Source organism: Oncorhynchus mykiss, chromosome 3, assembly GCF_013265735.2.
Source record: "Oncorhynchus mykiss isolate Arlee chromosome 3, USDA_OmykA_1.1, whole genome shotgun sequence".
In the NCBI taxonomy this organism is placed as follows: domain Eukaryota; kingdom Metazoa; phylum Chordata; class Actinopteri; order Salmoniformes; family Salmonidae; genus Oncorhynchus; species Oncorhynchus mykiss.
Genome location: NC_048567.1, coordinates 48,481,713 through 48,509,631, shown reverse-complemented (window position 1 = coordinate 48,509,631; position 27,919 = coordinate 48,481,713). Strand labels below are relative to the sequence as shown.

General features: G+C 42.1%; 1 protein-coding gene across 7 annotated transcripts in view; it reads right to left on the bottom strand.

The window, feature by feature from the left end:
• Window positions 1-792: 792 nt before the first annotated feature.
• The window catches only part of LOC110520075 (sodium channel protein type 2 subunit alpha), a 53,630-nt gene continuing 26,503 nt past the window's right edge, over window positions 793-27,919 (bottom strand). For 4 of the 7 annotated variants that reach the window (XM_036974350.1, XM_036974351.1, XM_036974349.1 and 1 more), the window contains 16 exons: window positions 27,302-27,673; window positions 26,687-26,819; window positions 26,331-26,569; window positions 26,046-26,219; window positions 25,556-25,912; window positions 24,861-25,358; window positions 20,817-20,949; window positions 20,463-20,617; window positions 19,991-20,164; window positions 16,881-17,003; window positions 5,549-5,818; window positions 5,314-5,367; window positions 5,038-5,175; window positions 4,786-4,890; window positions 4,404-4,674; window positions 793-4,309 (listed from right to left, as the gene is read on the bottom strand). In XM_036974350.1, the coding sequence (XP_036830245.1) occupies window positions 3,108-4,309; window positions 4,404-4,674; window positions 4,786-4,890; window positions 5,038-5,175; window positions 5,314-5,367; window positions 5,549-5,818; window positions 16,881-17,003; window positions 19,991-20,164; window positions 20,463-20,617; window positions 20,817-20,949; window positions 24,861-25,358; window positions 25,556-25,912; window positions 26,046-26,219; window positions 26,331-26,569; window positions 26,687-26,819; window positions 27,302-27,673 (4,398 nt within the window). In that variant the 3' untranslated portion in view covers window positions 793-3,107. The remainder of the gene's footprint in view (window positions 4,310-4,403; window positions 4,675-4,785; window positions 4,891-5,037; window positions 5,176-5,313; window positions 5,368-5,548; window positions 5,819-16,880; window positions 17,004-19,990; window positions 20,165-20,462; window positions 20,618-20,816; window positions 20,950-24,860; window positions 25,359-25,555; window positions 25,913-26,045; window positions 26,220-26,330; window positions 26,570-26,686; window positions 26,820-27,301; window positions 27,674-27,919) is intronic. The other 3 variants (XM_036974353.1, XM_036974352.1, XM_036974354.1) reach the window with 2 other exon arrangements.

The following is a 27,919-nucleotide window of genomic DNA, read 5'->3' as shown; positions in this document are numbered from 1 at the left end:
TACATGGTCGCTGCCAATGTCATTGCATAGCGCAGAAAATACAAAAGAGTTCAGGGGCCTTGCTTTAACAAATTTAACCATTTTCAAATGTCTTTCAAACTGTCAGACATTCCCTTGGCAGCAAGAGCCTCTCGGTGGATGCAGCGGTGTACCCAAGTGGAGTTGGGAGCAACAGCTTGCACGTGCGTTAGCCCTCCATTATGTCTCTCTGTCATGACTTTTGGGCCATCAGTACAGCTACCAACATGAGCAGCAGTTACGTTTGGCTACATACGGACCGTTAGTGGAATTCCCGCGAGAGAGTAACGGTTAATGTATTCTGGAGTATTTTGTGGTGTGATATGCAGTGTAATGGTCAGGATTTACTGTATACAGTACATATCTCCAAATAAATGATTAAAAGTCATGTGAGACTTCCGTTCAATGACGTGAGGCTATAATTCTGGAACTCCATGGACAACTACATTGTAACATGATTGATTTGTAGTAGTTTATGTATTAAATTAATAATCCACCTTTAGTCCATTAAAACATCTTATAATTGGGGCCACACATTTTCACTGGTCAGGTCACATGATCAAATAAAAAGTGTTTGCTGACATGGAAAAAAAGGGACCTTAGATGAATCCATTTAACTCACTGGCCACTGATTTGCAAACATTTGTTAAGCATGCAAAACTTGGATAACAATGTATTTATAGAGTATGTTGATGTACTGTATGGATTGCAATGTCGCAAATGAATAGTCAAACACGTGTGATGGAATAAATTCATATTTTACAGACATACCTGAGGTACATGTATTCTTTATTCTTTTGGCTTTTCAATGAGATGGGTTATATCTTGCATGCAGTTTACTCATACACTACAAGCATAATGCATATCAAGATGTGATCTATTAAATGTTACGTAATCAAAACATTCATTGTGTATACATGTATAGTATATACATATTAGGAATGTTTTTATTACATGCAACATATGCTCTTCATAACATACTTTTAAACATTCTAATTACAGACACTTGTGACACTTTATACAAAGGGAACAGCTGACAAAAGTAACATCCTGAGGAATTGGATAACTATGTAAACAAATGTAGGAAACAATCGAAGATGTGTGCTGTCACACTAGCCTTGAGACGATCATATTCAGAATTCTCTGAACCTGACGTTCCATCTTAGATATTTATTATGATAAAGCATGTGAGGTAAACTGTGACCACAGTTTATAAATGACACAAAATAAAAGATGAAAGAATCCAAATGAGAATTTCCCCTTCACTAGATCACGAGGCGTTTCCAAATGAAAGGGTGAGGTGAAGCTTATATAACTAAAGTGGCTATAGCGCAGACAGTGCGGCCATATTGTATAGCAAACTATTTACAAAACAGTTGTAAAGTACAAAGAAAAAATGATTATATTACAATATTTATATAGACATTGAGTGTAATCTAACTACAAAATCTTCCCACGGCCTCAACTGGATGCTTCGTACTCTGGCCTGTCTGCCATATAGAGCAGAGAATGCAGAATATAATAGATATATGTATTAAATAACATTAACAACTTCATATATTCCATTATACATGAAACATCACATAATATATCAAATATATTTGTATTTTTCATATATTATAGAATATGTACATACAGATACATCAATAATGATGGAAAATGATTTGGGAAGTGGGTAGGAAAGGTAAACTCAAAGCAATTTAGATTTGGTAAATTGCAAGTTTTATAGCACTTACTAATGATGTTTCAGTACCAAAACCACAGAGTACACAAGATACGTGCTTTTGGAATGCCTCTTAAGTGAGCATATATGACACAGAATACAGTGTTTCACCTGTCAGATGAGGCTTGGAGATTATTTGAGGCGATTTACACCTGATGGTCACAACTATACTGTGCAGAGGACGTTCATTTTATCATTCACCACTGTGAAGAGAAAAAACAGTATAGACTTTGAGGCCATTGTGGTTCAAGCTGGACAGAAGAGCTGGACTACGAATACTATGTGTATCAACTCTGTGAGCCAGCACTAAAGATTAATGTATTCTGCATTGTACTGTGGTTTCTGATGAATGAAAGGAGGAAAACTATGTTTTTCTAGAGCGTGTTATTGTTCGGAAAACTGATTATAGGCAACGGTCGTTGGTAATGGTATTTGGACTGTATGCTCAGGAGAAATCTTTCCTGTTGATTTGTAATAGTGAGAGTAACATAATGATACAGGTTCATCAAAGTATGAGCCCCTCAGACATCACGGAGAGAGCAAGCTCATTTTGGTGAGGGTGCGTAACACAACACTGTGGGTAACAATGGGTAACAATGGGTAACAATGGGTAAGCATTCATGCAGGTCTACATGTCGATTGAACTGCAGCAATCCCCCTAACTGCACTGCAGCAATAATGGTTGTCATGAGTAGTCATGTCTTATGCTCGAAACAGAGCCCGCACATGCATAAGCTCCACCATGTACCTTCATTTTAAAACGGTTTATGAGTGTGCGGGCCCCAAATTTATTTTATGCCAACTTCTTTCGGCCCTGCACCCCACAAGGATGTGTGTTTGATCACACTTGACTAGTCAAGTTGTATGAACATTTAAAGTGAACACGACTACCTTTTTAAAGCAATACATGAAACCCCTCGTTTTACAGTAAAACATATGTTTACAAAAATAGTCACACAATCAACCTATGAGTTTTAAAAACAAGATTCTGTCAGAAAACTAAGTTAGTAAATCATATGGCAGTTATAATGCAAGAGACTGGAAGCAACCCTGGAAGTACTAGCTGCAAGAGAAGTTACAGTATAACTAAATGTTTCTGATTGGAACAACACACAACATGTTTTACCTGTCCCTATAAAGCTGGCAAACATTTGTTTTAGTCCCCACAGAAATGAACATCCAAACAACTGGTCACCTTACAGCCTAAGAGGTTGAGTCACTACCTCATGTTAGGCACCAACCTTACATCTAGACTCAAGTAAGCATTGTCAGTTTGGCATAGATATTCACACCAAAGAAGGGGTTCACTTGACGCATTGGTCACCTTCAAAGGCTGTAAACAATTTGTAGCAGAATGAAATCTATGCTAAATCTTCCCAACATCCATGTACTTTTTTTTCTCCTTCACCTCCTTCTTTCTCTTGTCTTTTTCATATTTGTTTTTTTCAGGTTTTGTGACACTGTCATATGATGGGGGAGAAGCTGTGGATGGTGTCATGTCAGTTCTGTTTGAAGTAGAGATCTCGGGAAATTTGTCTATGACGAGAACCTCTTTATCAAGGAGCGTGCCTCCACTTTGTATCTTCTCCTTGTACATGGCAGAGGCCCGCTTAACAATACGCTTGAGAAGATATCGTCTGAAAGCTCTCTGGATGACCAGGGCAGACATGTCCTCTAGCTTGCGGCGCAGTGTGGTGGTGATTGGTTCGTAGGACACCTTGGAAGGATTGGAGGCCATAAAGCGCTCCTCCATTTGACCCCGGAGGATGTCCAAGCCTTCGCCCTCGCCCAGGACACGTTTGGTGAAGGCAAACAGGATGTCCAGGCAGTGGATGCGCTCCCCACTCACCATGGGTAAATCCATTGAGCTCAACTGGATCTTGTTGGGCTTAGAGATGCGTAGCGGGGGGTCTAGGGCGTCAGCAAAGTCTGACAGCTTGTCATACTCCATGAACTGGGTGGCCCGCGCATCAAACTTCTCCCAGACCTCGTAGAACATCTCAAAGTCATCCTCGCTCAGGGGCTCAGCGCTCTCCTCAGTGGCCACACTGAAGTTCTCTAAGATGACAGCAATGTACATGTTGACCACAACAAGGAAACATATGATTATGTAGCTCACAAAGAAGATAATGGCCACAGAGGGGTTTCCACAGTCTCCCCCCTTGTACGTGCTTCCTGGGTGCTCTTTCCGGCTGTCGCAGTCTGGCTCTCCCTTGTTGAGGATGGGGGCCAGCAGGACATCCCAGCCTCCTGACGTGGTGATCTGGAACAGGCAGATCATGCTGTTGCCGAACGTCTCAAAGTTGAACATGTCGTCAATCCCAGACTCCTTCTTGACGTATGCAAAGTTGGACATGCCAAAGATTGCATAGATAAACATCACTAAGAAGAGCAGAAGACCAATGTTGAACAATGCAGGAAGTGACATCATCAACGCAAACAAGAGTGTACGGATTCCCTTGGCACTCTTGATGAGGCGAAGGATACGGCCAATTCGGGCCAGTCGAATGACTCTGAATAAGGTTGGTGAAACCAAGTACTTCTCTATCAGTTCCGAGAGAAACATACCTGAAAGGACAGAAAAGAATTACACATAATAATCTCCAAAGCATAATATCACTTTGCAGTATTACAATTATGAACAATAGGTGAAAAATCTTACCAATTATCGACAGGATAACAACGATAAAGTCAAATACATTCCAACCAATGGTAAAGTAGTATTGTCGGAGTGAGATCATCTTCAGAATACACTCTCCGGTGAACATGACAATAAACACCAGGTTGATCTTGTAGAGAATTTTACGAATGTCATCTGCCTGGTCATCCGTCTCCACCATCATGGTGACCATATTAAGGCATATAAGAATCATGATGACAATGTCGAAGGCTTGCTTTGTAATGAAATCAAAAACAAATCCTTGAAACTTGTTCTGGAGGAAACATAAGAAAGAAGCATTTTGAGACACCAGGATGTGGAAATCGAGGTTCATGAATTGAGGAATGTCTTTGTTGAGAAACATCGTGGTACAGTATGACCTTACCACTGGCCTAGGGATAGGCTTTTGGGGTTTCTTTGAGCCGAGCTTCTTCATAGCATTGTAGTATTTCTTCTGTTCCTCTGTCATGAAGATGTCTTGACCTCCAAAGTAAAGAGGCAAGACAAGCCTAGTTACATTCCTGCAGCTCTTACACACATTTAGTTGCCCATTGTTGGAGGGAAGAATCCTCATTACGTTAAATCAGAGAAAATGGATGCATGTATCATTGCATACAACTTTAAAAAAAAGACTTATCTTTTTCTTTTGCTGATTGAAGTTGTCTATAATGACACCAATGAAGAGGTTGAGTGTGAAGAAGGATCCAAATATGATGAATACCACAAAGTACAGATACATGTACAGATTCACTTCGTAGTCGGGTTGATCATCCAACTGTAATAGAATAGCGTAGTATTGCCATACATGAACATCATAAAACCAAAATATTATCATATAAAAATAGACAATGTGCAAACACAAACCACCATTAGTCTAAAATACCTTGTGAAAGGAATTACTGAAAACACTTACATTGCGAGAGTCCACAGCTGCATACATGATATCCATCCAGCCTTTGAATGTAGCCTTAGAGAGAAATGAAGGAATTTACTACCTAATAGTTAAGACACTTGTTCCGAAGGACATTGCCCTCGCACAACTTGTCTGCCCACACGAAATTGCTACAAAACGTTTGACATGGGTCCCGTTATCTTTCGAAAATGTCAACAAAATATTTCCGGTGAAAGGTGAATGGAGAGCCACTCACCACTTGTAACAGTGCCAGATAGCCTGCTCCCACGTTATCAAAGTTGATCTTGACATTCTTCCAGTGGGTACCTTTCAAAGCCAAACATTCTGTCTTGTTTGCCACGTCTCTGACTTCGAAGCGCTCACTCGTGGTCATGTTGATACAATGGTAGTATTTCCCTGCAAACAGGTTGACACCCATGATGCTGAAGATGAGCCAGAAGATGAGGCACACCAGCAGCACATTGAAGATGGAGGGGATGGCTCCAAGCAGAGCGTTGATGACCACCTGCAAGGATTCACACAGACAGTCTCAGATATCGAACCAGAGACAATATTGCATTGGATAATGATCATTTTCAGCACTGACAATATATACAAATGTAGGATCTTAATCACCCCGTTGCAGGATAACTTTCCTGCATAGCAGGAAATGTAAAACTTGTGGGGTATTAAAAAGGCTTCTGAAGTTTGTAATTCCCACTTTGAAATTTCAGACCTGATTTTCCCTTACGAAAAATGTATCCCATCCCTACAAAAATGTCCATTCATTATAATCAGAATAATCATTCCCATTCCAAGTTGATGCATGATTATTTTACTGCCGTAGCAAACTGGCTCATGTTAAGATCCTACATCTGTACTGTAGGCTACATGTTGACTTTGATTGGTGACGGTGGAAATAGGAAAACACAAAGTGTTTAAATGCTAGCGTAAAGCTCAACACGAGTGTCACTAACACCACAGCTTATCGACGACCATGACAACAACAAGGGAAAAAGGAAAGGAAAGGACAAGGGGGAAATGTATTTGTGAAGGAGAGACTGTGATGGTGTGTTGACTTGTTTGTTGTAATTTACAATTAGGCTGCAGTGTGAAAAAAGGAAACAGAAAAAACCTTGTAGAGGCAGGATGAAGTCACATAATTTGTTAACTGTAAATGAAAAGCACAAACACAAAAAAATGAAGAAATTGTTCATGTTAAAAGCAGTACCCAGCAGCAAGCAACATCCAAACACAGTACAGTTTCAAAGTGCATAAATAGAGAGCCAGTGAAGCAATGAGAAGTCAAGTCATGCAGATGGGATAATTCAGTGACAACCACGTGAGGAGAGACCGTCGTCACAGCACTGGCATTTGATCGATAAGGACTATGTTGGTTATACCAGTCGACACCCTTCCCGCACATATGACATCCAAAACCCTGGCTAGAGTATGTTGCTGTGAGAGCACTGTAGCCTCCAAGACTTAAGAATGTTTTCATGTAGTTTAATTAACTGAAGTCCAGTTAATGCCATTTCCACATGTCTTATTGATTCTTTTCCAGTAACGCTGACATCCTTTGATGAGTGCATGTGACCTGCCAGTGGGACTGATGGGAACTCTTGTGTTATAACATCCTGGAAACACATGTAGGTGGAAAAGGAGGACTAGAAGAGGAAAGGTATCTCTAAATATACACTGAACAAAAATATAAATGCAACATGTAAAGTGTTGGTCTCGTGTTTCATGAGCTGAAATAAAATATCCCCGAAATGCTTCTTCACCTGCTGGATTGTTTGAGACCAGCTGATGAAATTGTGGGTTTGCACAACTGAAGAATTTCTGCACAAACTGTCAGAAACCATCTCAGGCAAGCTCATCTGCGTGTTCGTCGTCCTCACCAGGGTCTTAACCTGACTGCAATTCGACATCGTAACCGACTTCAGTGGACAGATGCTCACCTTCGATGGCCACTTGCAAATTGTAGAAGTGTACTCTTCACAGATGACAGACAGTGTGTATGGTGTTATGCGGGAGATCAGTTTGCTGACATTGTGAACAGAGTCCCCGTTGGGGGCGGTGGGGTTATGGTATGTTCAGGCATTAGCAACGGACAACGAACACAATTGCTTTTGATCGATGACAATTTGAATGCACAAAGATACCTTGACAAGGTCCTGAGGCCCATTGTCGTGCCATTTATTTGCCTCCATCACCTCATGTTTCAGTATGATAATGCACAGCCCCATGTCGCAAGGATCTATACACAATTCATGGAAGCTGAAAATATCCCAGTTCTTCCGTGGCCTGCATACTCACCAGACATGTCACCCATTGAGCACGTTTGGGATGCTCTGGTTCGACGTGTACAACGGTGTGTTCCAGTTCCCGCCAATATCCAGCAACTTTGCACAGCCGTTAAAGAGGAGTGGGAGAACATTCCACAGGCCACAATCAAAGGCCTGATCGAAGGAGATGTGTCGTGCTACATGAGGAAAATGGTGGTCACACCAGATACTGACTGGTTTTCTGATCCACGTCCCTACCTTTAAAAAAAAAGGTTATCTGTGACCAACAGAGGCATATCTGTATTTCCAGTCATGTGAAATCCATAGATTAGGGCCGCATATCTGTATTTCCAGTCATGTGAAACCCATAGATTAGGGCCGCATATCTGTATTTCCAGTCATGTGAAATCCATAGATTAGGACCGCATAGATGTATTTCAATAGACTGATTCCTTATAAAAACTGTAACTCTGTAGAATCTTTTACATTTTTCCATGTTGTGTTTATATTTTTGTTCAGCTATTGGGTTGCTGTGGGCCTTAGTTTTACTACAGAGCTCTGTATCCTTGCAGGGAGCTGATGTCACGTTGATAAGAGGCTGTCGTTAGAGCCATGTAAAGTACTTGGAGAATTGTGCCAATGCGGGCCAATGCTACAAAAAGTCAATTCTGACTAAAGCTGTATCCCATCTAGCCAAAACCTGTTAGTTACCCATGAATGTTTCATGGGGAATATTTAAATAATTCTATGTAACTGAATGTTTAGAATTAGAAAACAAATCTAAATTCTAAAAGTTGGCATAACTCTCTAAATATGTGCCTCTGGCTGTGATGATATGCACTATGAGGCAACAGCACTGTAAAAAATAATCTAGTTGTTTCAACCAATTATTATTAAGTAGCTAGTTTTACAGCCTTTCTTTTGTTCACTAAACTATTTGGTCAAAATATTACCTGAATTTAACATTTTTAGCTGGCCCAAACTTAGCTCCAACATGAGAAAATGTGTTTGATCAATTTGTCTCATATGTTCAATCAACCAGAAATGATTATTTTACCACAAAAAAAGGCTGTGGAACTAGTCACACACACACACACACACACACACACATACACACATACACACATACACACACACACACACACACACACACACACACGGCCAGATCTTTAGAAAGCACAGTGTCTGTCATCACCAACCTGGGAGTGAAATTTGACCCTATGCTCTCCTTCAATGCAAACATTAGTTACGTCTGTAAAACATCATTCTTTCGAACATCTCCCGCCTAAGACCCTCCCTCACCACTTCTGAAGCAGAAAAGCTTATCAATGCATTAGTTTTCTTCAGAATTGATTATGGGAATGCAGTACTTGGGGGCCTGCCTGCAAACTCGATTAATAAATTACAACTCATTCAAAACAGTGCAGCAAAGATTATGGCATACATACCCATACTTGCTGACCTCCATTGGCTATCTGTCCCTCAAATAATTGACTTTAAAATTCTTCTCCTGGTCTACAAAGCCCTAAATGGCATCGGACCTGCCAACCTGTCAGATATACTCTCACCCTATGAACCTCCATGCACCCTATGTTCAAGCCACGCTAAACTGCAAACTACAACGGAGGATCATGCCTTTTCCTCCCACATACCACGCCTTTGGAACTTTCTGAAAATCTCAGGGCTGTTCAGACTGTTGAGTCTTTTAAAGCAGACCCTTCCTCCTAGACTTTGATTGTTGCTTTTATGATATGGTTATATACAATACCAGTCAAAAGTTTGGACACACCTACTCATTCAAGGGTTTTTCTTTACTTTTACTATTTTCTACATTGTAGAATAATGAAATAATACATATGGAATCATGTAGTAACCAAAAAAGTGTTAAACAAATCAAAATATATTTTATAGTCAACAAAGTAGCCACCCTTTGCCTTGATGACAGCTTTGCACACTCTTGTCATTTTCTCAACCAGCCTCATGAGGAATGCTTTCCCAACAGTCTTGAAGGAGTTCCCACATATGCTGAGCACTTGTTGGCTGCTTTTCCTTCACTCTGAGATCCAACTCATCCCAAACCATCTCAATTAGGTTGAGGTCAGGTGATTGTGGAGGCCAGGTCATCTGATGCAGCAATTAATCACTCTCCTTGGTCAAATATCATGTTGAAAAACAAATGATAGTGCCACTAAGAGCAAACAAGATGGGATGGCGTATCGCTGCAGAATGCTGTGGTAGCCGTGCTGGTTAAGTGTGCCTTGGATTTTAAATAAATCACTGACAATGTCACCTGCAAAGCACCACCACACCATCACACATCATCCTCCATGCTTCACGGTGGGAACCACACATGTGTAGATCATCCGTTCACCTACTCTGCGTCTCACAAAGACACGGCTGTTGGAACCAAAAATCTCAAATTTGCACTCGTTCTAATGTTCATTGCTAGTTTTTCTTGGCTAAAACAAGTCTCTTCTTCTTATTGGTGTCCTTTACTGTAGTAGCGGTTTCTTTGCAGCAATTCAACCATGAAGGCCTGATTCACTGATTCCTGATTCTTCTCTGAACAGTTGCTGTTGAAATGTGTCTGTTACCTATTTGGGCTGCAATCTGAGGTGCAGTTAATTCTAACAAACTTATCCTCATCATCAGAGGTAACTCTGGCGGTCCTCATGAGAGCCAGTTTCATCATAGCGCTTGACGGTTTTTGTGATGCACTTCTTGAAATTTTCCAGATTTACTGACCTTCATGTCGTAAAGTCATGATGGACTGTCATTTCGCTTTGCTTATTTGAGGTGTTCTTGCCATAATATGGACTTGGTCTTTTACCAAATAGGGCTATCTTCTGTATACCACCCCTACCACGTCACAACACAACTGATTTGCTCAAACGCATTAAGAATGAAATATATTCCACCAATTAACTTTTAACAAGGCACACCTGTTAATTGAAATGCATTCCAGATGACTATAGTGAATGCAAAGCTGTCATCAAGGCAAAGGGAGGCTACTTTGAAGAAACTCAAATATATTGTTTAACACTTTTTTGGTTACTACCTGTTTCCATATGTGCTATTTCATAGTTTTAATGTCTGCTATTATTCTACAATGTAGAAAATAGTCAACATAAAGAAAAACCCTAGAATTAGGGTTTTGACTGGTACTGTATAATTGCTCTTTTTACTTTTATTTTGTACAATTTTATTTTTTACTTTTATTTGATGGACTTTGAGATCATTCTTGTAAACTCAGCAAAAATAAACGTCCTCTCACTGTCAACTGTGTTTATTTTCAGCAAACTTAACATGTGTAAATGTCCAACAGGTCCCAGACGTGATCAAAGGAATTGAGATCCGGGCTCTTCGCTGGCCATACCAGAAAACTGACATTCCTGTCTTGTAGGAAATCCCGCACAGCACGAGCAGTATGGCTGGTGGCATTGTCATGCTGGAGGGTCATGTCAGGATGAGCCTGCAGGAAGGGTACCACATTAGGGAGGAGGATGTCTTCCCTGTAATGCACAGCATTGAGAGTGCCTGCAATGACAACAAGCTCAGTCCGATGATGCTGTGACACATTGCCACAGACCATGATGGACCTTCCACCTCCAAATCGATCCCGCTCCAGAGTCCCACTCAAAGCACATTCACGCAGATGAGCGTGTGATCTTAATTGCCTACCGTCTATAAGCTGTTAGTGTCTTAACGACCGTTCCACAGGTGCATGTTCATGGTTCATTGAACAAGCATGGGAAACAGTGTTTAAACCCTTTACAATGAAGATCTGTTTCCAAATTACATACATGTTCATTTATACAGTCATTTGTGTTCAACATGCCCTCACCTGGGATTTGAATGCACTACCTCTTGAGTCACAGCATGCCAATCTTCCTACTATTCCACCATGTCTGTGTCAGTAACTGATTTAACCTGTATTGTTATTCTTTGCATTCTTTGCAAAGTAAATCTCAGCTCTGTTAAAAGTACACTCAAGAAAAACTATCACATTTATCATAGTGATTAAGGAGTAACATTAAAATAGAGTAATATGCTCCACCAACGTTAGACAAGTATATGGAAAAAACTCAAATTGCTTAAATAAGTAAATCAAATCAATGATGATGAGAATAGTCAAGTGAACTGCTATTTGACAAGGTCATGGTGGTGTAGCGGGATGATTGCAATGTCATGAACCAAGAGGTTGTGAGTTCAAATTCCAGGTGAGGACATGTTAAGTACTAATCATTGTGTAAATGAACAGGTGCAATGTAAGTTGGTTCAACGCACTGCATGTGTAAATAGTTCCACAGCCGTTGTTTAGTTAAAATGCCTAAAAATAATCATTTGTAGTTGAATGAAGATGTGAGACAAATTGAGCAAACACATGATTTTAAGTTGACGGAATGTTTGCCTACGTTTTTATCACGTTGGAGCTACGTTTGGGCCAACTAAAACTGTTAAGTTCAGGTAACACTTTGACCGAAAAGTTGAAAACAAAAAAAATGCTTTGGAACCAGTTACTTGATAATATTTATTTGAAACAACTAGATTTGTGGGTGCTTTTTTTCTACAGTGAGGGCTCTGGGGCCTCATTTTATAAACATTGAGTACGCACAAAATATGCCCCAAAACATGCGTGCACCAGTTTTCACTCCTTAAGTTGGAATTTATTACAACTGAACTTGAGGTGAGAATGTGCTTATCCTCCTGCAAACTTTAAACCACGTGTACATATTGCAAGAAGGCAAAAGTAGCCGAGTAGTAGCTTTGTGCAGGAATGTGCCTATTAGATAGACTACTATAATTTCAAGTTTTTGCATCTGAAAGGGAGAGCGGTTTATTACATACAGTAGAATTTTACAGGTGATAAGACAGTTGATATTTTGCATTGAAGTGTGTAGCTACCAACGTGAGTAGGCCTACTGTAGTTTTCATTTTTTTCAGAGTAAACAATGTTTCAGAATTCGCCGGCATAGCCTATTTAGATTTGGGGAAAAGTAAATGCCAATCATGATTGAATTCAAACTATCTGCAAGTACACAACAAAGTGCAATGTTTTTGTTTTTCACACAAGTATCACGTCCGGATCTGTTTCACCTGTCCTTGTGATTGTCTCCACCCCCTCCAGGTGTCACTTATTTTTCCCAGTGTATTTATCCCTGTTTTTCCTGTCTCTCTGTGCCAGTTCGTCTTGTATGTTTCCAAGTCAACCAGCAGTTTTACAGTTCTCTTGCTTTTTGCATTCTGCTTTTTCTAGTCCTCCTGGTTTTGACCCTTGCCTGTTTCTGGACTTTGTACCCGCCTGCCTGACTAATCTGCCTACCTTGAACACGAGCCTGTCTGCCACTCTGTACCTCCTGGACTCTGATCTGGTTTTGATCTTTTTGCCTGTCCATGACCAATATCTTGCCTACCCCTTTGGATTAATAAACATTGTAAGACTCCAACCATCTGACTCCTGTATCTGCATTTGGATCTTACCTTTCGCCTTGATAACAAGTTTAGATACAATGGCGCCCTGGAGGAGATAGCTACTGTTTTACGGTCTCCTAACCAATTTTGCTAATGTGTGTGCTTTTTCTGTGTTTTTTATAACTTATTTTGTACATAATGTTTCTGCCACTGTCTCTTATGACCGAAAAGAGCATTTAGATATCAGGACAGCGATTACTCACCACGTACTGGAAAACACATTTTCTTTAACAAGTCGGACACAAAGAATTTCCTTCAGACACCAGACTAGGCCCTCATCCCCGTCATTCGCAGGAAAAAGAGACAGAGGGGACGTAGGTTGGGGTGCCTTGTAAGGATCCGACAGCGAGTGTGTAATCTGCCTTCACTATCAGTCCTATTAGCCAACGTACAATCATTGGATAACAAAATAGATGAACTACGAACACGTATATCCTACCAACGGGACATTAAAAACTGTAATATCTTATGTTTCACCGAGTGGTGGCTGAACGACGACGTGAATAACATACAGCTGGTGGGTTTTACGCTGCATCAGCAAGATAGAACAGCTGCCTCAGGTAAGACAAGGTGTGGCGTTCTGTGTATATTTGTAAACAACAGCTGGTGCACGAAATCTAATAGTAAGGAAGTATTGAGGTTTTACTCACCTAAGGTAGAGTATCTCATGCTAAGCTGTAGACCACACTATTTAGCAAGGGAGTTTTAATCTATATTCTTCGTAGCTGTCTATTTACCACCACAAACCCATACTTGCACTAAGACCCCAATCAATGAGCTGTATACGGCCATAAGCAATCAGGAAAATGCACATCCAGAGGCAGCGCTCCTAGTGGCCGGGGACATTAATGCAGGGAAACTTAAATCCATTTTACCAGCATGTTAAATGTGCAACCAGAGGGAAAAAAACTCTAGACCACCTTTACTCCTCCTGATTCCTGCTTACAAGCTAAAACTAAAATAGGAAGCACCAGTGACTCAGTCAATAAAGAAGTGGTCAGATGACGCAGATGCTAAGCTACAGGATTGTTTTGCTAGCACAGACTGGAATATGTTCCGGGATTCTTCCGATGGCATTGAGAAGTACACCACATCAGTCACTGGCTTCATCAGTAAGTGCATCGATGACGTCGTCCCCACAGTGACTGTAATGTGCATACCCCAACCAGAAGCCATGGATTATAGGCAACATCCGTACAGAGCAAAAGGGTAGAGCTGCTGCTTTCAAAGAGGGGGACTCTAACCCAGAAACTTCTAAGAAATCCTGCTATAACCTTTGACGAACCATCAAATAGGTAAAGCATCAATACAGGACAATCGTACTACACCGGCTCCGACGCTCGTCGGATGTGGAAGGGCTTGCAAACTATTACAGACTACAAAGGTAAGCACAGCCGATGAGCTGCCCAGTGACATAAGCCTATCAGACAAGCAAAATTACTTCTATACTCGCTTCAAGGCAAGCAACACTGAAGCATGCATGAGAGCATCAGCTGTTTCGGACGACTGTGTGATCACGCTCTCCATAGCCAATGTGAGTAACACCTTTAAACAGGTCAACATTTACAAGGCCAAAGGGCCAGACGGGTTAACAGGAGGTGTAGTCCGAGCATGTGCAGACCAACTGGCAAATGTCTTCACTGACATTTTCAACCTGTCCCTGACTGAGTCTGTAATACCAACATGTTTCAAGCGGACTGTGTGCCCAAGAACACTAAGGTAACCCGCCTAAATGACTACCAACCCGTAGCACTCACGTCTGTAGCCATGAAGTGCTTTGAAAGAATGGTCATGTCTCACATCAACACCATTATCCCAGAAACCCTAAACCCACTCCAATTTGCATACTGCCCCAACACATCCACAGATGACCCAATTTCTATTGCACTCCAGACTGCCCTTTCCCACCTGGACAAAAGGAACACCTATGTGAGAATGCTATTCATGGACTACAGCTCAGCGTTCAACACCATAGTGCCCTCAAAGCTCATCACTAAGTTAAGGACCCTGGGACTAAACTCCTCCCTCTGCAACTGCATCCTGGACTTCCTGAAGGGCCACCCCCAGGTGGTAAGGGTAGATAACAACACATCCGCTATGCTGATCCTCAACACGGGGGTGCGTGCGCAGTCCCCTCCTGTACTCCCTGTTCACTGATGACTGCATGGCCAGGCACGACTCAACACCATCATCAAGTTTGCCGATGAAACAACAGTGGAAGGCGTGATCACCGACAATGATGAAACAGCCTATAGGGAGGAGGTCAGAGACCTGGCCGTGTGATGCCAGGTTAACAACCTCTCCCTCTTTGTGATCAAGACAAAGGAGATGATTGTGGACTACAGGAAAAGGAGGACTGAGCACGCCTGGGCTGTAGTGGCTGTAGTGGAGCAGGTTGAGAGCTTCAAGTTCCTTGGTGTCCACATCGCCAACAAACTATCATGGTCCAAACACACCAAGACAGTCGTGAAGAGAGCACGACAAAGCCTATTCCCCCTCAGGAGGCTGAAAAGATTTGGCATGGGTCCTCAGATCCTGAAAAAGTTCTATAGCTGCACCATCGAGAGCATCCTGAATGGTTGCATTACTGCCTGGTATGGCAACTGCTCGGCCTCTGACCGCAAGGCACTACAGAGGGTAGATCGTATGGCCCAGTACATCACTGGGGCCAAGCTTCCTGCCTTTCAGGACCTCTATACCAGGCGGTGTCAGAGGAAGGCCCTAAAAATTGTGAAAGAGTACAGCCACCCTAGTCATAGACTGTTCTCTCTGCTTCTGCACGGAAAGCGGTACCAGAGTGCCAAGTCTAGGTCCAAAAGGCTTCTCAAAAGCTTCTACCCACAAGCCATAAGACTCCTGAACAGCTAATCAAATGGCTACCCAGACTATTTCAATTGTCGTCGTCCCCCCTCTTTTACGCTGCTGCTACTCTCTGTTTTTTTTAATCTATGCATAGTCACTTTAACTCTACCTACAAGTACATATTACCTCCAGCCACCCTAGTCATAGACTGTTCTCTCTGCTTCTGCATGGAAAGCAGTACCAGAGTGTCAAGTCTAGGTCCAAAATGCTTCTCAACAGCTTCTACCCCCAAGCCATAAGACTCCTGAACAGCTAATCAAATGGCTACCCAGACTATTTCAATTGTCGTCGTCCCCCCTCGTTTACGCTGCTGCTACTCTCTGTTTATTATCTATGCATAGTCACTTTAGCTCTACCTACATCTCGACTAACCGGTGCTCCCGCACATTGACACTGTTCCGGTGTCCCCTGTATATAGCCTCGCTACTGTTATTTTACTGCTGCTCTTTAATTATTTATTTGTTTTTTTTATTTATGTATTTTTAACACAAATTTTTCTTAAAACTGCATTGTTGGTTAAGGTCTAGAATGTAAGCATTAAGGTCTACACCAGTTGAATTTGACGCATGTGACAAATAAAATTTGATTTGATTTGAGATACAGCAAAATATTCTGCCAACCCCTCCAAAAACATTTGATCAACGTTGCCATGCATTGCTATTTTGTTAGATACTGTCTTGGCCAAATTCCAATACTTCTAATGTATATAGCAAATATACAAAACAAATGTCACCATAAAAATGTCACCATAAAACCATGAATTATGGGCATTTTTTCAGGCGGAGTTATGCTGGTTCACAAGTCCACAGTTTCACGACAAGTCTGATTTATAACAGGAAACTTGTATGTTTCTAAATCTCAATGTTTTTGTGTGAGTGCAGTCTTTTCAGAAATGGCGCACGCAGATATTTAGTGTTAAATTTACGCAATGGTTATAAATGAGGCCCCAGGTCTGGTGACTCTTACCCTCATGCCCTCGAAGCGGGACAGCGCTCTCAGGGGCCTCAGCGCTCGCAGCGTCCTCAGGGACTTGATGGCACTCAGCTCAGAGTAGCCCAGGGCGTTGGCCACAAGGCTGACCAAAGAGACCTGTAAACAGAATGATGTCATCATGAGACACGTGACTAGCTGATTGACACTCAGCGGAGGCAGAGCCTCTGTCTCAAAGATATAAACCAGGAAATGGGTCACTGTCTCGCCTTGACTACATTACAGTATCATTTCAACAATGAAACAACAATACAATGTCTTTGCAATTACAAGCTGATTTTGATATCGTATTGGACACTAAGAACTTGGCTTAAGCAGAAAAATCCTTTGGAGCACTCAAATAAACGGTCTATATTTCTCAGTTCATAAAATATTTTGAAGTGGTCCTAAAGCCCGAGTCTACTTCGGTTGAGGTGAAAAAGACACTATAATCTTTTCCCGTACAGTACCAGTGAAAAGTTTGGACACTCATTCAAGGGTTTCTTTATTTTTACTATTTTCTACATTGTAGAATAATAGTGAAGACATCAAAACTATGAAATAGCACATCTGGAATCCTGTATCCTGTAGTAACCAAAAAAGTGTTAAACAAATCAAAATATATTTTATATTTGAGATTCTTCAAAGTAGCCACCCTTTGCCTTGATGACAGCTTTGCACACTCTTGGCATTCTCTCAACAAGGTGTGCCTTGTTAAAAGTTTGTGGAATTTTTTCCTTCATGCATTTGAGCCAATCAGTGGTGTTGTGACAAGTTAGTGGTGGTATACAGAAGATAGCCCTATTTGGTAAAAGTCCATATTATGGCAAGAACATCTCAAATAAGCAAAGACAAATGACAGTCCATCATAACTTTGTCACGAACCGGCTCGTAGCCCTTAACAAAAAGGGAGACAACGCAGAGATCTAGTAATAACAAAAATATATTTATTAAGTAAAGTAAACTAAAAACAATTAACAATGGTGTGTGCAGTAGTGTAAGTGAGTGGTTGCATGCATGTATGGTGATAATGAGGGGTGTTGAGATGTGCCAAAACAAACCACAAAATGCCACAACCAAAAATAACAGTGTGTCTGTGTGGAGAGAGCCTCCTAAATGTATGGCGGAAAGGTGTATTTATCCCCGGGATACACCGGGGCCCAGGTGTCCCATTTCGCTGACGACACTCCCGGCTCCACTCATTGACATCCTATTAAGGAAAACAAGAGCAATGAGAACGAATTCGGCAAGAGAGAAGGTCAGTCACTCCGGAAAATTTCAAGAACATTGAAAGTTCCTTCAAGTGCAATCGCAAAACCATCAAGAGCTAGGATGAATCTGGCTCTCATGAGGACCGCCACAGGAAAGGAAGATCCAGCGTTACCTCTGCAGAGGATAAGTTCATTAGAGTTAACTGCACCTCAGATTGCAGCCCAAATAAATCCTTCACAGAGTTCAAGGAACAGACCAATCTCAACATCAGCTGTTCTGAGGAGACTGCGTGAATCAGGCCTTCATGGTCGAATTGCTGCAAAGAAACGACTACTAAAGGACACCAATAATAAGAAGAGACTTCCTTGGGCCAAGAAACATGAGCAATGGACATTACACTGGTGGAAATCTGTCCTTTGGTCTCAGTCCAAATTTTAGATTTTTTGGTTCCATGTCTTTGTGTGACGCAGAATAGGTGAACGGATGACCTCCGCATGTGTGGTTCCCAACATTCGTTTGACACTTTTTTGGGGTACTACATGATTCCATATGTGTTATTTCATAGTTTTGATGTCTTCTACAAAGTAGAAAATCATAAAAATAAAGAAAAACCCTTGAATGAGTGTCAAGTGTCAGGACTTTTGACTGGTACTGCATATGTACAGTGCATTTGGAAAGTATTCAGACCCCTTGACTTTTTCCACATTTTGGTATGTTACAGCCTTATTCAAAAATGCAGTAAATATGATTTTTCCTCATCAATCTACACACAGTACCCCATAATGACAAAGAAAAAACAGGTTTTTAGAAATGTTTGGAAATGTATTAAGAATAAAAGGTGAACAGGTTTTCATAGAGGATCTCACTGTACTTTGCTCCGTTCATCATTCCCTCGATCCTGATTAGTCTCCCAGTCCCTGCCGCTGAAAAACATTGCCACAGCATGATGCTGTCACCACCATGCTTCATCGTAGGGATGCTGCCAGGTTTACTTCAGATGTGACGTTGGCATTCAGGCCGAAGAGTTCAATCTTGGTTTCATCAGACCAGAGAATCTTGTTTCTCATCGTCTGAAAGTCTTTAGGTGCCTTTTTGGCAAACTCCAAGCGGGCTGTCATGTGCCTTTTACTGAAGAGTGGCTTCCGTCTGGCCACTCTACCATAAAAGCCTGATTGGTGGAGTGCCTCAAAGATGGTTGTCCTTCTGGAAGTTTCTCCCATCTCCAGAGAGGAACTCTGGAGCTATGTCAGAGTGACCATCGGGTTGTTGGTCACCAGCCTGACCAAGGCCTTTCTCCCCCGATTGCTCAGTTTGGCTGGGCGGCCAGCGCTAGGAAGAGTCTTCTTCTATTTAAGAATGATGGAGGCCACTGTGTTCTTGGGGACCTTTAATGCAAAATAATGTTTTTGGTACACTTCCCGAGATCTGTGCCTCAACACAATCCTGTCTCAGAGCTCTATGGACAATTCCTTCAACCTCATGGCTTGGACTTTGCTCTGACATGTACTGTCAACTGTGAGACCTTATATGTGTGCCTTTTGAAATCATGTCCAATCAATTGAATTTCCCACAGGTGGAGTCCAATCCAGTTGTAGAAACATCTCAAGGATGATCAATGGAAACAGGACGCACCTGAGCTCAATTTCGAGGTTCTGAATACTTACGTAAATTAGGTATTTCTGTTTTACATTTTTTTTAAATCCTATTTTTGTCAGTATGGGGTACTGTGAGTAGATTGATGAGTATTTTTTTATATTTTTTTTACATCCATTTTAGAATAAGGCTACAACGTAACAAAATGTGGAAAAAGTCAAGGGGTACTAATACTTTCCGAATGCACTGTATGTATCTTATTTTTTTGTGCAAGTGAAGAGGTAGTTAAAAAAAATACCTACGTCAACAATAAGAAAGTCCAACCAACACCAGGCGTTGGTGAAGTATTTGGCAAATCCATAGGCCACCCATTTCAGCAACATCTCCAGGATGAAGATGTAGGTGAAGACTTTGTCCGCAAACTCCAACACCGTCTTAATGGTCTTCCTCTGTTCGATGTAGATGTCCTCAAATGCCTTGGTGTAAACACAAGCCAATCCGATTATCACTTCCTATAACCCACACTAATCTCATACACCAGAGCAGCTGCTGCTGCCTCATCAGATCTGTTACCAGTTAATTCTGTGTCAAGGGATCACAGAATGGTCAATTACACAGTACTAAGCGCTTTGAAAAATAGAACAACCCTCACAGCATTTCTACTCCATTGTTTCTCATAAGGGTACTACTGTAAGTCAGACAATGGAAGAGAATCTGCCTGCCCTCTCTCTCGTAGCTTCAGATCCTTCCCCAAATCATTACTTCCCCACTCACCAGCGCTCCACTGCTGAGCAGGATCATGAAGATGATAAAGCTCTCAAACCAGTTGTGCTCCACTATCCTGAAGCAGGTCTTCCTCAACGTCCACCACATCTTCCACTTGCCCTCCTCAACGTTCACTTGGCAGCATTGGAATCTACGGACACAGCCTGAAAGCAGACAGCATAGCTAAACAGATTATACTTCTGTTATAAAGATCACCTCATTCCCAGAGAAATTCCCATGACGCATGTCTAACTATGTTCTGATCAGACCAATTCTGTTTCTGGGTTCCAGCTCGTTATGTCTGAAGCCTTTCGCAAAAAAACAGTATCCACATCCTGAGATGTAGCCTATTGTATCTCTCACCATCAGTGAAGCATCCTTCAGCTTCCATGGACTCCTCAGGCTCCATGTCCACCGAGCCCTCTCTCTCTCCTGGGGGCCTGATGTCCACTGTACTGCCCTCTGATGAGCTCAGTGGACGGTCTTTACTTAGCTGCTGCAAGGGGAGCGAAGCCACAGCAACATTAACATAGCACACCCGTGACATGGCCTGGGACGCTAGCATTTGCCCGGGAGCCTCATTACAATAGATCACCCAGTGATGCAAGGGTGCTTGCCATATGTAAGCTCCCAGGGCCTTTCTTTAGAGTTTTATCATTTCATGCAGAATCAATCAAAAGTACCTACAGACTTAGGAGATGAGACACGTATAGTTTGCAAAGTCCAATTGTAGGCTAAGAGATGCTGGTATATGAGCACTGTTAGAAAATAGATTTGTATCTTGATAAAGGCTGTAGGTAAAAATGATTTCACTTTAGTCATATGGCATGCGTTCTCTAAAAGTGCGTGTTTGAACCAAGCTTGTGATCTTAATGATAGAACATGTGTGCTCCGGTATTTTCATGTCCAGGACTTTTTGACCCAAACAAACCAGTTTTTTCCCCTCCCTTTACATTTCCCTCATTGACATGAAAACACATATGTCCAGTTGCTAATCAGTAGACAAGCCTCATTCATTTTAAAAAGAGGGTCGCCTGCATTAGCTTAACAGCAGATATAACAGTGTTGTGCAGTTTAACCAAGACAGGCACTAAGGAGTCTACATTCCAGGCTAGTGTCAGATTAGGACCGCCTAATCACTCAAACCTTCCCTGGAGACAGGGCATTAAACACCCAGGACGAGATAAGTTGACAGAGTAGTGTGATCTTACTGGGGAAATAATGTAGTTATAGATCCTATATGGTTTTACAAAGGCCTTTGTGGTTTTTGGACCCATGTGGATCACACAATAAACCAGCAGCATACCACCCTGTATCCCCCTGCTGGCTTGCCTCTAAAAGCGAAGCCCCCCCCCCCCCCCCCCAGTGATTGGGGACATTGCCCGGTGTAGGGTGCTGTCTTTCGGGATGGGACGTTAAATGGGTGTCCTGACTCTGCATTCACTAAAAGATCCCATGGCACTTATCGGAAGTGTAGGGTTGTGAAACCCGTTGTCCTGGCTAAATGTCCAATCTGGACCTCATACCATCATGGCCACCTAATCATCCCCAGCTTCCAATTGGCTCAATTATCCCCTCTCCTCTCCCCTGTAACTATTCTACAGGTCATTTGTGTAAATGTATGTGGTCTCAGTCAACTTAACTGGTAAAATAAGGGTAAAAAAAAAAATGCCTCCAATGTCGTTCTGCCCCTGAACAGGCAGTTAACCCACTGTTCCTAGGCCGTCATTGAAAATAAGAATTTGTTCTTAACTGACTTGCCTAGTTAAATAAAGGTAAAAACAATTTTTTTTAAAACATTTGACAATAAAAAATAGTCATTAGAAAATATCCTAAATACAGTGTAATAACTAGAGGAAGGCTGGTTTTCGAAGAGGTGTGCTGGATTACAAAATGTATCAACTTCACCATGCACCATCTAATACTCTTGACAATATTCAAACATGGGCCAATTGTATGAGGTATGTCAATACAGCTTATTCACCGTCTATCCTCAAGCACTTGGTGTCTTTCTACTGGGTGTGTCTTCCAACAGCCTTGAACTGAGAGCAGCCTTAATGCCTTTCTGGAGCGTGCAACAGCACTGAGCTGTCATGGGACCCAGCTAATGCAGAATGGGGAATGATGTGCATGCTACGATGATATATGCGCTGAATACTCCATTTGACTAAGTTACCGGAATCATAGAGATGTTTGACCTTCAATTTTGGTACTGTTGTAGGCACTACGATATCTTCTCATTACCATATACTGTACAGTATACTCTACTAACTGTTTTTAGTAGTAACTCAAGAAGTTGCACCTCTTTTGGACTTCAGCTTATTCAGCTACCTAAGTAAAATATAATTAGTCATTACCATATAAGTAGTATTTATACTCTGTATTCTTACTTGCACATCATTAATAACGGTATGCCTACTAACAACAATATTCATTTTGGAAACTCAGCTGATTGAAATAATGATGGTCCTTTTAAAAACAAATATTTGTAATCATCTGCTTTCATCATTCCATTATGGATCGTATTCGTCAAATGAAAATGCCATAATACATGTTTGGGCTGTGAACCATTCCTCCAATGAATTTTGATCTTCAAAATCCATTACTCTACAGCATATCAGTCAGATTTGTAAAGCTCCGGGTTCTCTCTGGCTGCTGAGCAATCCAGCCCCCCAAAAACCAAACCAAAGGAACAAAACAAAATAAAAACCATGGGCTGAACTATTGATGGAAACGGTGGTGTTGATCATTCATTAAAAAAAATTATTGCAAAGAAGCCTTATATCAAAAATGAAATACAAATATTATCAGGGCTGGCAGCATCAGAACGGCTGCTGAACGAATATAAATGAAGTAGGGAGGAAAGTATGATCAAGCAGAAACAAAACATAGATGAGCAATCCAATACAAAGGTTGTTCTTTTGTTGGTAAATGGAATAGGCAACCTCCATGGTTAGTGTTATGGACAATAAAGTGGTCTTACAAGTCTCCTCTCATTGAAAACCGTGAGAGCGTCTGTGAAACAGCTGCAATAACAAATGGGGTTAAGTGTGGTAAGTTACTGTGCCACATGCTACCTTGTCTGGGAGCAAAGCATGTTAGTCACATATTAACCTCTCAGAAAATACACTTGGTGTAGAAGATACAGTCTCACCAAATTTACAAAAGTCATCATTGTTAAATGATAAAAATGATAAATAGTAATTACAGCACCATAACAACATGAACAGCAGAGTACAACAACATCAGCTAAATACCACCGTAACAGTGACATTTTATGATTGTCTGACTATAATGTTACCATAGATACTAATTCACAGTAGGCCCTCAGTTTATACCATATTCAGAGAGAGAGAGAGAGAGAGACAGAGAGAGAGAGATGAATGGGCCTATCTACTACAACACAAGGCATTAAAGCTCCCTAAAGAGGAGGATGTAGCTGCAGAGCACTTAGACTTAAATGGCACATAATGTAATTTGAAGACTAGTATTTTCCTGTCTCTCTAGCTTCTCCTCGTTAAAGGGTCATGGTATACAGGGACTCCAGAGGATCCATAATGTCACATGCTTTGCTTGCCATGTACCGTGGGTTAAGTGCACCAGCATGACCACTGCAATGGAAGATCCTACTTATCTTAAGCAATAGATGCATCCGCAGTGGACCACACCACAGCCAATATCTGAATCGGTCTTCATCCATCGTTCCTATTCTATTTGCCTCTCGCTCTATTCTGTCAGCCCATAAAATCAGAAGCCATAGATCGGGAGACATTACAGAAACGTAGTAATCACTAATGGCCCAAGCTTAACATGAGGTCTGCGAAATTACCCCCGACTTGCATATCTCTCGTTGACGTCAATCCAGTACATGATCTAAAACTGTGATGAGGGAACTGGAGGGACTACATGTTATTGTTCCCTGGATGAAAATATAATGACAGTATTTTCATCATTGCGCATCATTTTGGGGAACTCTCTGACATATGCGGCGGTTCTGCGTCCATAACTTGCAACTGATTGACACCGCCCAGTGAACAGCGAGTGAAAGGCCAGCAATTCCCGCTTCCTAAGCTCTAATGTGCCAAACACACAATATTACCCAATCATATCTGAGCACCACCTGGCTCTGGCTGTCACCATTTTCAGACACTGCATCACTTGGAAAAAGTGAAATGGTCTCTAATGAGTCATTCTAATGTAATTATGTTAGACAATGTGGACAAACAAGAGCAAACAAGCAGATATTTGCATAATATCACTGTCTTTTTTCAGCTCATAAAGTCACTGTCTTTTTTTCAAATTGTAAACCTAGATCAACAGTTGATTTCAAACTAGGTACAAGAATCTCAGTCTGTGTACTACTTCCACATAGAATCATGCCAGTCCAAACTAAGCGAACATGCTCACCTCTTTGCTTCCCTCTATGTCCGAGGAATCGCTGCTGAAGTCCTCAGTGTTGAGGTTTTCAAAGTCCGACTCCCCCACAGCGATGGGCACCGTGACGGTCAGACTGGGGTTGTGGATGAACTGCATGTAGTCAGTGTTGTCGTTGACTATGTACTTCCCAGCTGCATTGCTACCCACTCCCATGCCTACCCCACCGGTGGTGCCATTGTCATCCTTCACATATTCAGGGTCTTTCATGATCTCCACAGTGGTGTGGTTGGAGTTGTAGTTGGTTCTGTGGAGGTCATCCAGGGGCTTGTCCTCGTTCAGGCTCCCCTTCTTTTTCCTCAGACAGATGCTGTGGAAGGAGCGGCACACCAAGGCCTTGACAAAGGCGATGCCCTGGTGGATGCGGCCTATGGCCACCGTCAGATTGTTCATCTCGCTGTCATCATCCGTGGCCGCCAGGTTATCAGCACTGAACGAGCTCAGCAGCAGGGCCAGGAACAGATTCAGGACCTGCCACACACACACACACACACACACACACACACACACACACACACACACACACACACACACACACACAAACACACACACACACACACACACACACACACACACACACACACACAATGTTTGAAAGTTACTGTAATTGATAAAAACGTACAATGGATTAACAGTAATTCAGATACAGTATAGAGCTGTAAACCTACCACCAGGTTCCCGATGACCATGACCATCATGAAGACGATGAGACACATGCTCTGGCCAGCCACCTCCATACAGTCCCACATGGTCTCGATCCACTCCCCACACAGCACCCGGAACACAATCAGGAAGGAGTGGAAGAAGTCATGCATGTGCCAGCGGGGCAGTGTGCAGTCTGTAGAGATCTTACACACACAGTCTCTGTAGTTCTTCCCAAACAGCTGCATGCCCACCACCGCGAAGATGAAGACGATGATGGCCAGGACCAGGGTGAGGTTACCCAGAGCCCCCACTGAGTTACCAATGATCTTGATCAGCATGTTCAGTGTGGGCCAAGACTTGGCCAGTTTGAACACTCTCAGCTGCATACAAAGATAAGAATAGGATTAATATTCATTGCTATTCCAATACGTTGACGTTTTATTTTTTTTACCAGTGATTATTGACTGAAACTGCAGCATATTGGATGCTGTGCTGTAGTGTCGATGCTCTTACCAATCGGAACGATCTGAGGACAGACATTCCAGACACGTTGGCCAAGCCAATCTCCATCAAGCTCAAACTGACAATGATACCATCAAATATATTCCAGCCTTCCTTAAAATAACAGTACGGATCCAAAGCAATAATCTTGAAACACATCTCAGCTGTGAAGATACCTGTGAACACCTGAGTAAAACAACACACAAAACAGTGACAACAGTAATTAACATGTCATGGCGATTCCAAAATGGCCAATTCAAAGTGATATGGCAAAAAACAATTGACGTGACTGCGTACCAGGTTTCCCACAGAAAGCATTTTTTTGAAATCCACAGACATGGAGTGGTGCTCCATAGCCATGAACACTGTGTTCAGAACAATACATATGGTGATAGTCAGGTCTACAAACGGGTCCATCACGATCATCTTGACTCTCTTCTTGATCCTCAGCCATGCCGGACAACAGTCCCAAATGAGGAAGGTGTTGGCGAACTTGTACCAGCAAGGAGGGCATTCCTGTCTCGACTCTTCAAGTTCTGATACATATAGAGGAGAAATAACCGAAAACATGTGTTTTATGAATGTGTCCTCATTTAGTCTATTCATGCTATTTGTTTTAGGGGGTGTCTAGGGCATGGTATAGTCATACACACCTTCCATAGTGTTAGTTATAACACTAGCTACACTGAAGGCCCTCTGCCTGGCCCCTGGGTCCTCCAGGAAGTTCATAGAGGCCTGGTACGATTCACATCGGGCCTTTCTGTACTCTGGCTCCGTAGTGTTGCCCTGGACGTACATAGATTCATCTGTTACATGAAGTTGCATCGTTTGGAAGCATCTTCCATGGATTGATAAGTCAACACAAACCAAAGTTACCACCAAAGATGGCCAAGTTCAAGAGGCTTAATAATCGCTTAACCAGGATGTTATTATCTGTTAAACCCCCCAAAAATACTGTATTTGCAAACACATCAATAGCAATACTGAAATAGGTTTGTACATATGTGGAATACATGACAATCTATATGAAAACTAGATCTGTTTAGACTGCCTTCTATTTCATTTGTTTAAACACATGTTATCTTTCAGTGTGTACATGTCGTGTATACCGTATAAGACCAAGGAAAACACGTGCAGTCAGAAAGAGAGAGAAGGGAATGCAACAATAGACACACTAGAACACCACAGCAGAACCACAGTAGAGGCTCGGCAGGTGGAGACCGCACAGAGCTGGTCTAGGTCATCCAGGCTAAACCAAACTTCCTTACGTTGTCATCGGTAGAGGCTTTATCTACTGTCACCTCTGGTAGAAGGAGACCCTCAGGTGATGTGGGAAGTGAAGCCCTGCCCACCAGGGACACCACCCCATTGCAGTCCACGGAGCTGTGCTTCTTCCCATTGGCGGGCAACAGGACATGTGACGACATGCTGTTCTGGCTGAGGTTGCTGGAGCGCCGGTCACTCCGCCGGGGGACAAACAGAGATCCCCGGCGACTGTCGTTGTCCTCGAAAGTACTGTTCTCGTCGTCGGCAAAGTCGTTCTCCGAGCCCATGTCTTGCGCTCGGTCCCGGAAGCTGAAGAGGCTTGCCTGGCTGTTTCGTCTGGATGAGAACAGGGGTCCACGGATACTCAGGAAGGACTGGGAGAGAAAGACATTCCTCAGTGCCTATCACTGGTATAAGCATGCGTTGAGAAGTGCAGTAATTTAAGATGGAAGAGCGGGTCCTGCAGATGATGATGATTGTGATGAAGATGACGCAATGATGTTGATTATCTCGAGGATGACCTCAGGGATAATATCAAAGGAAATGTGCAAGAGCATGAGGATAATGATGATTATGATGATAAGCACAATGCTGCTGCTTCTGCTGATGATGATAGGGAT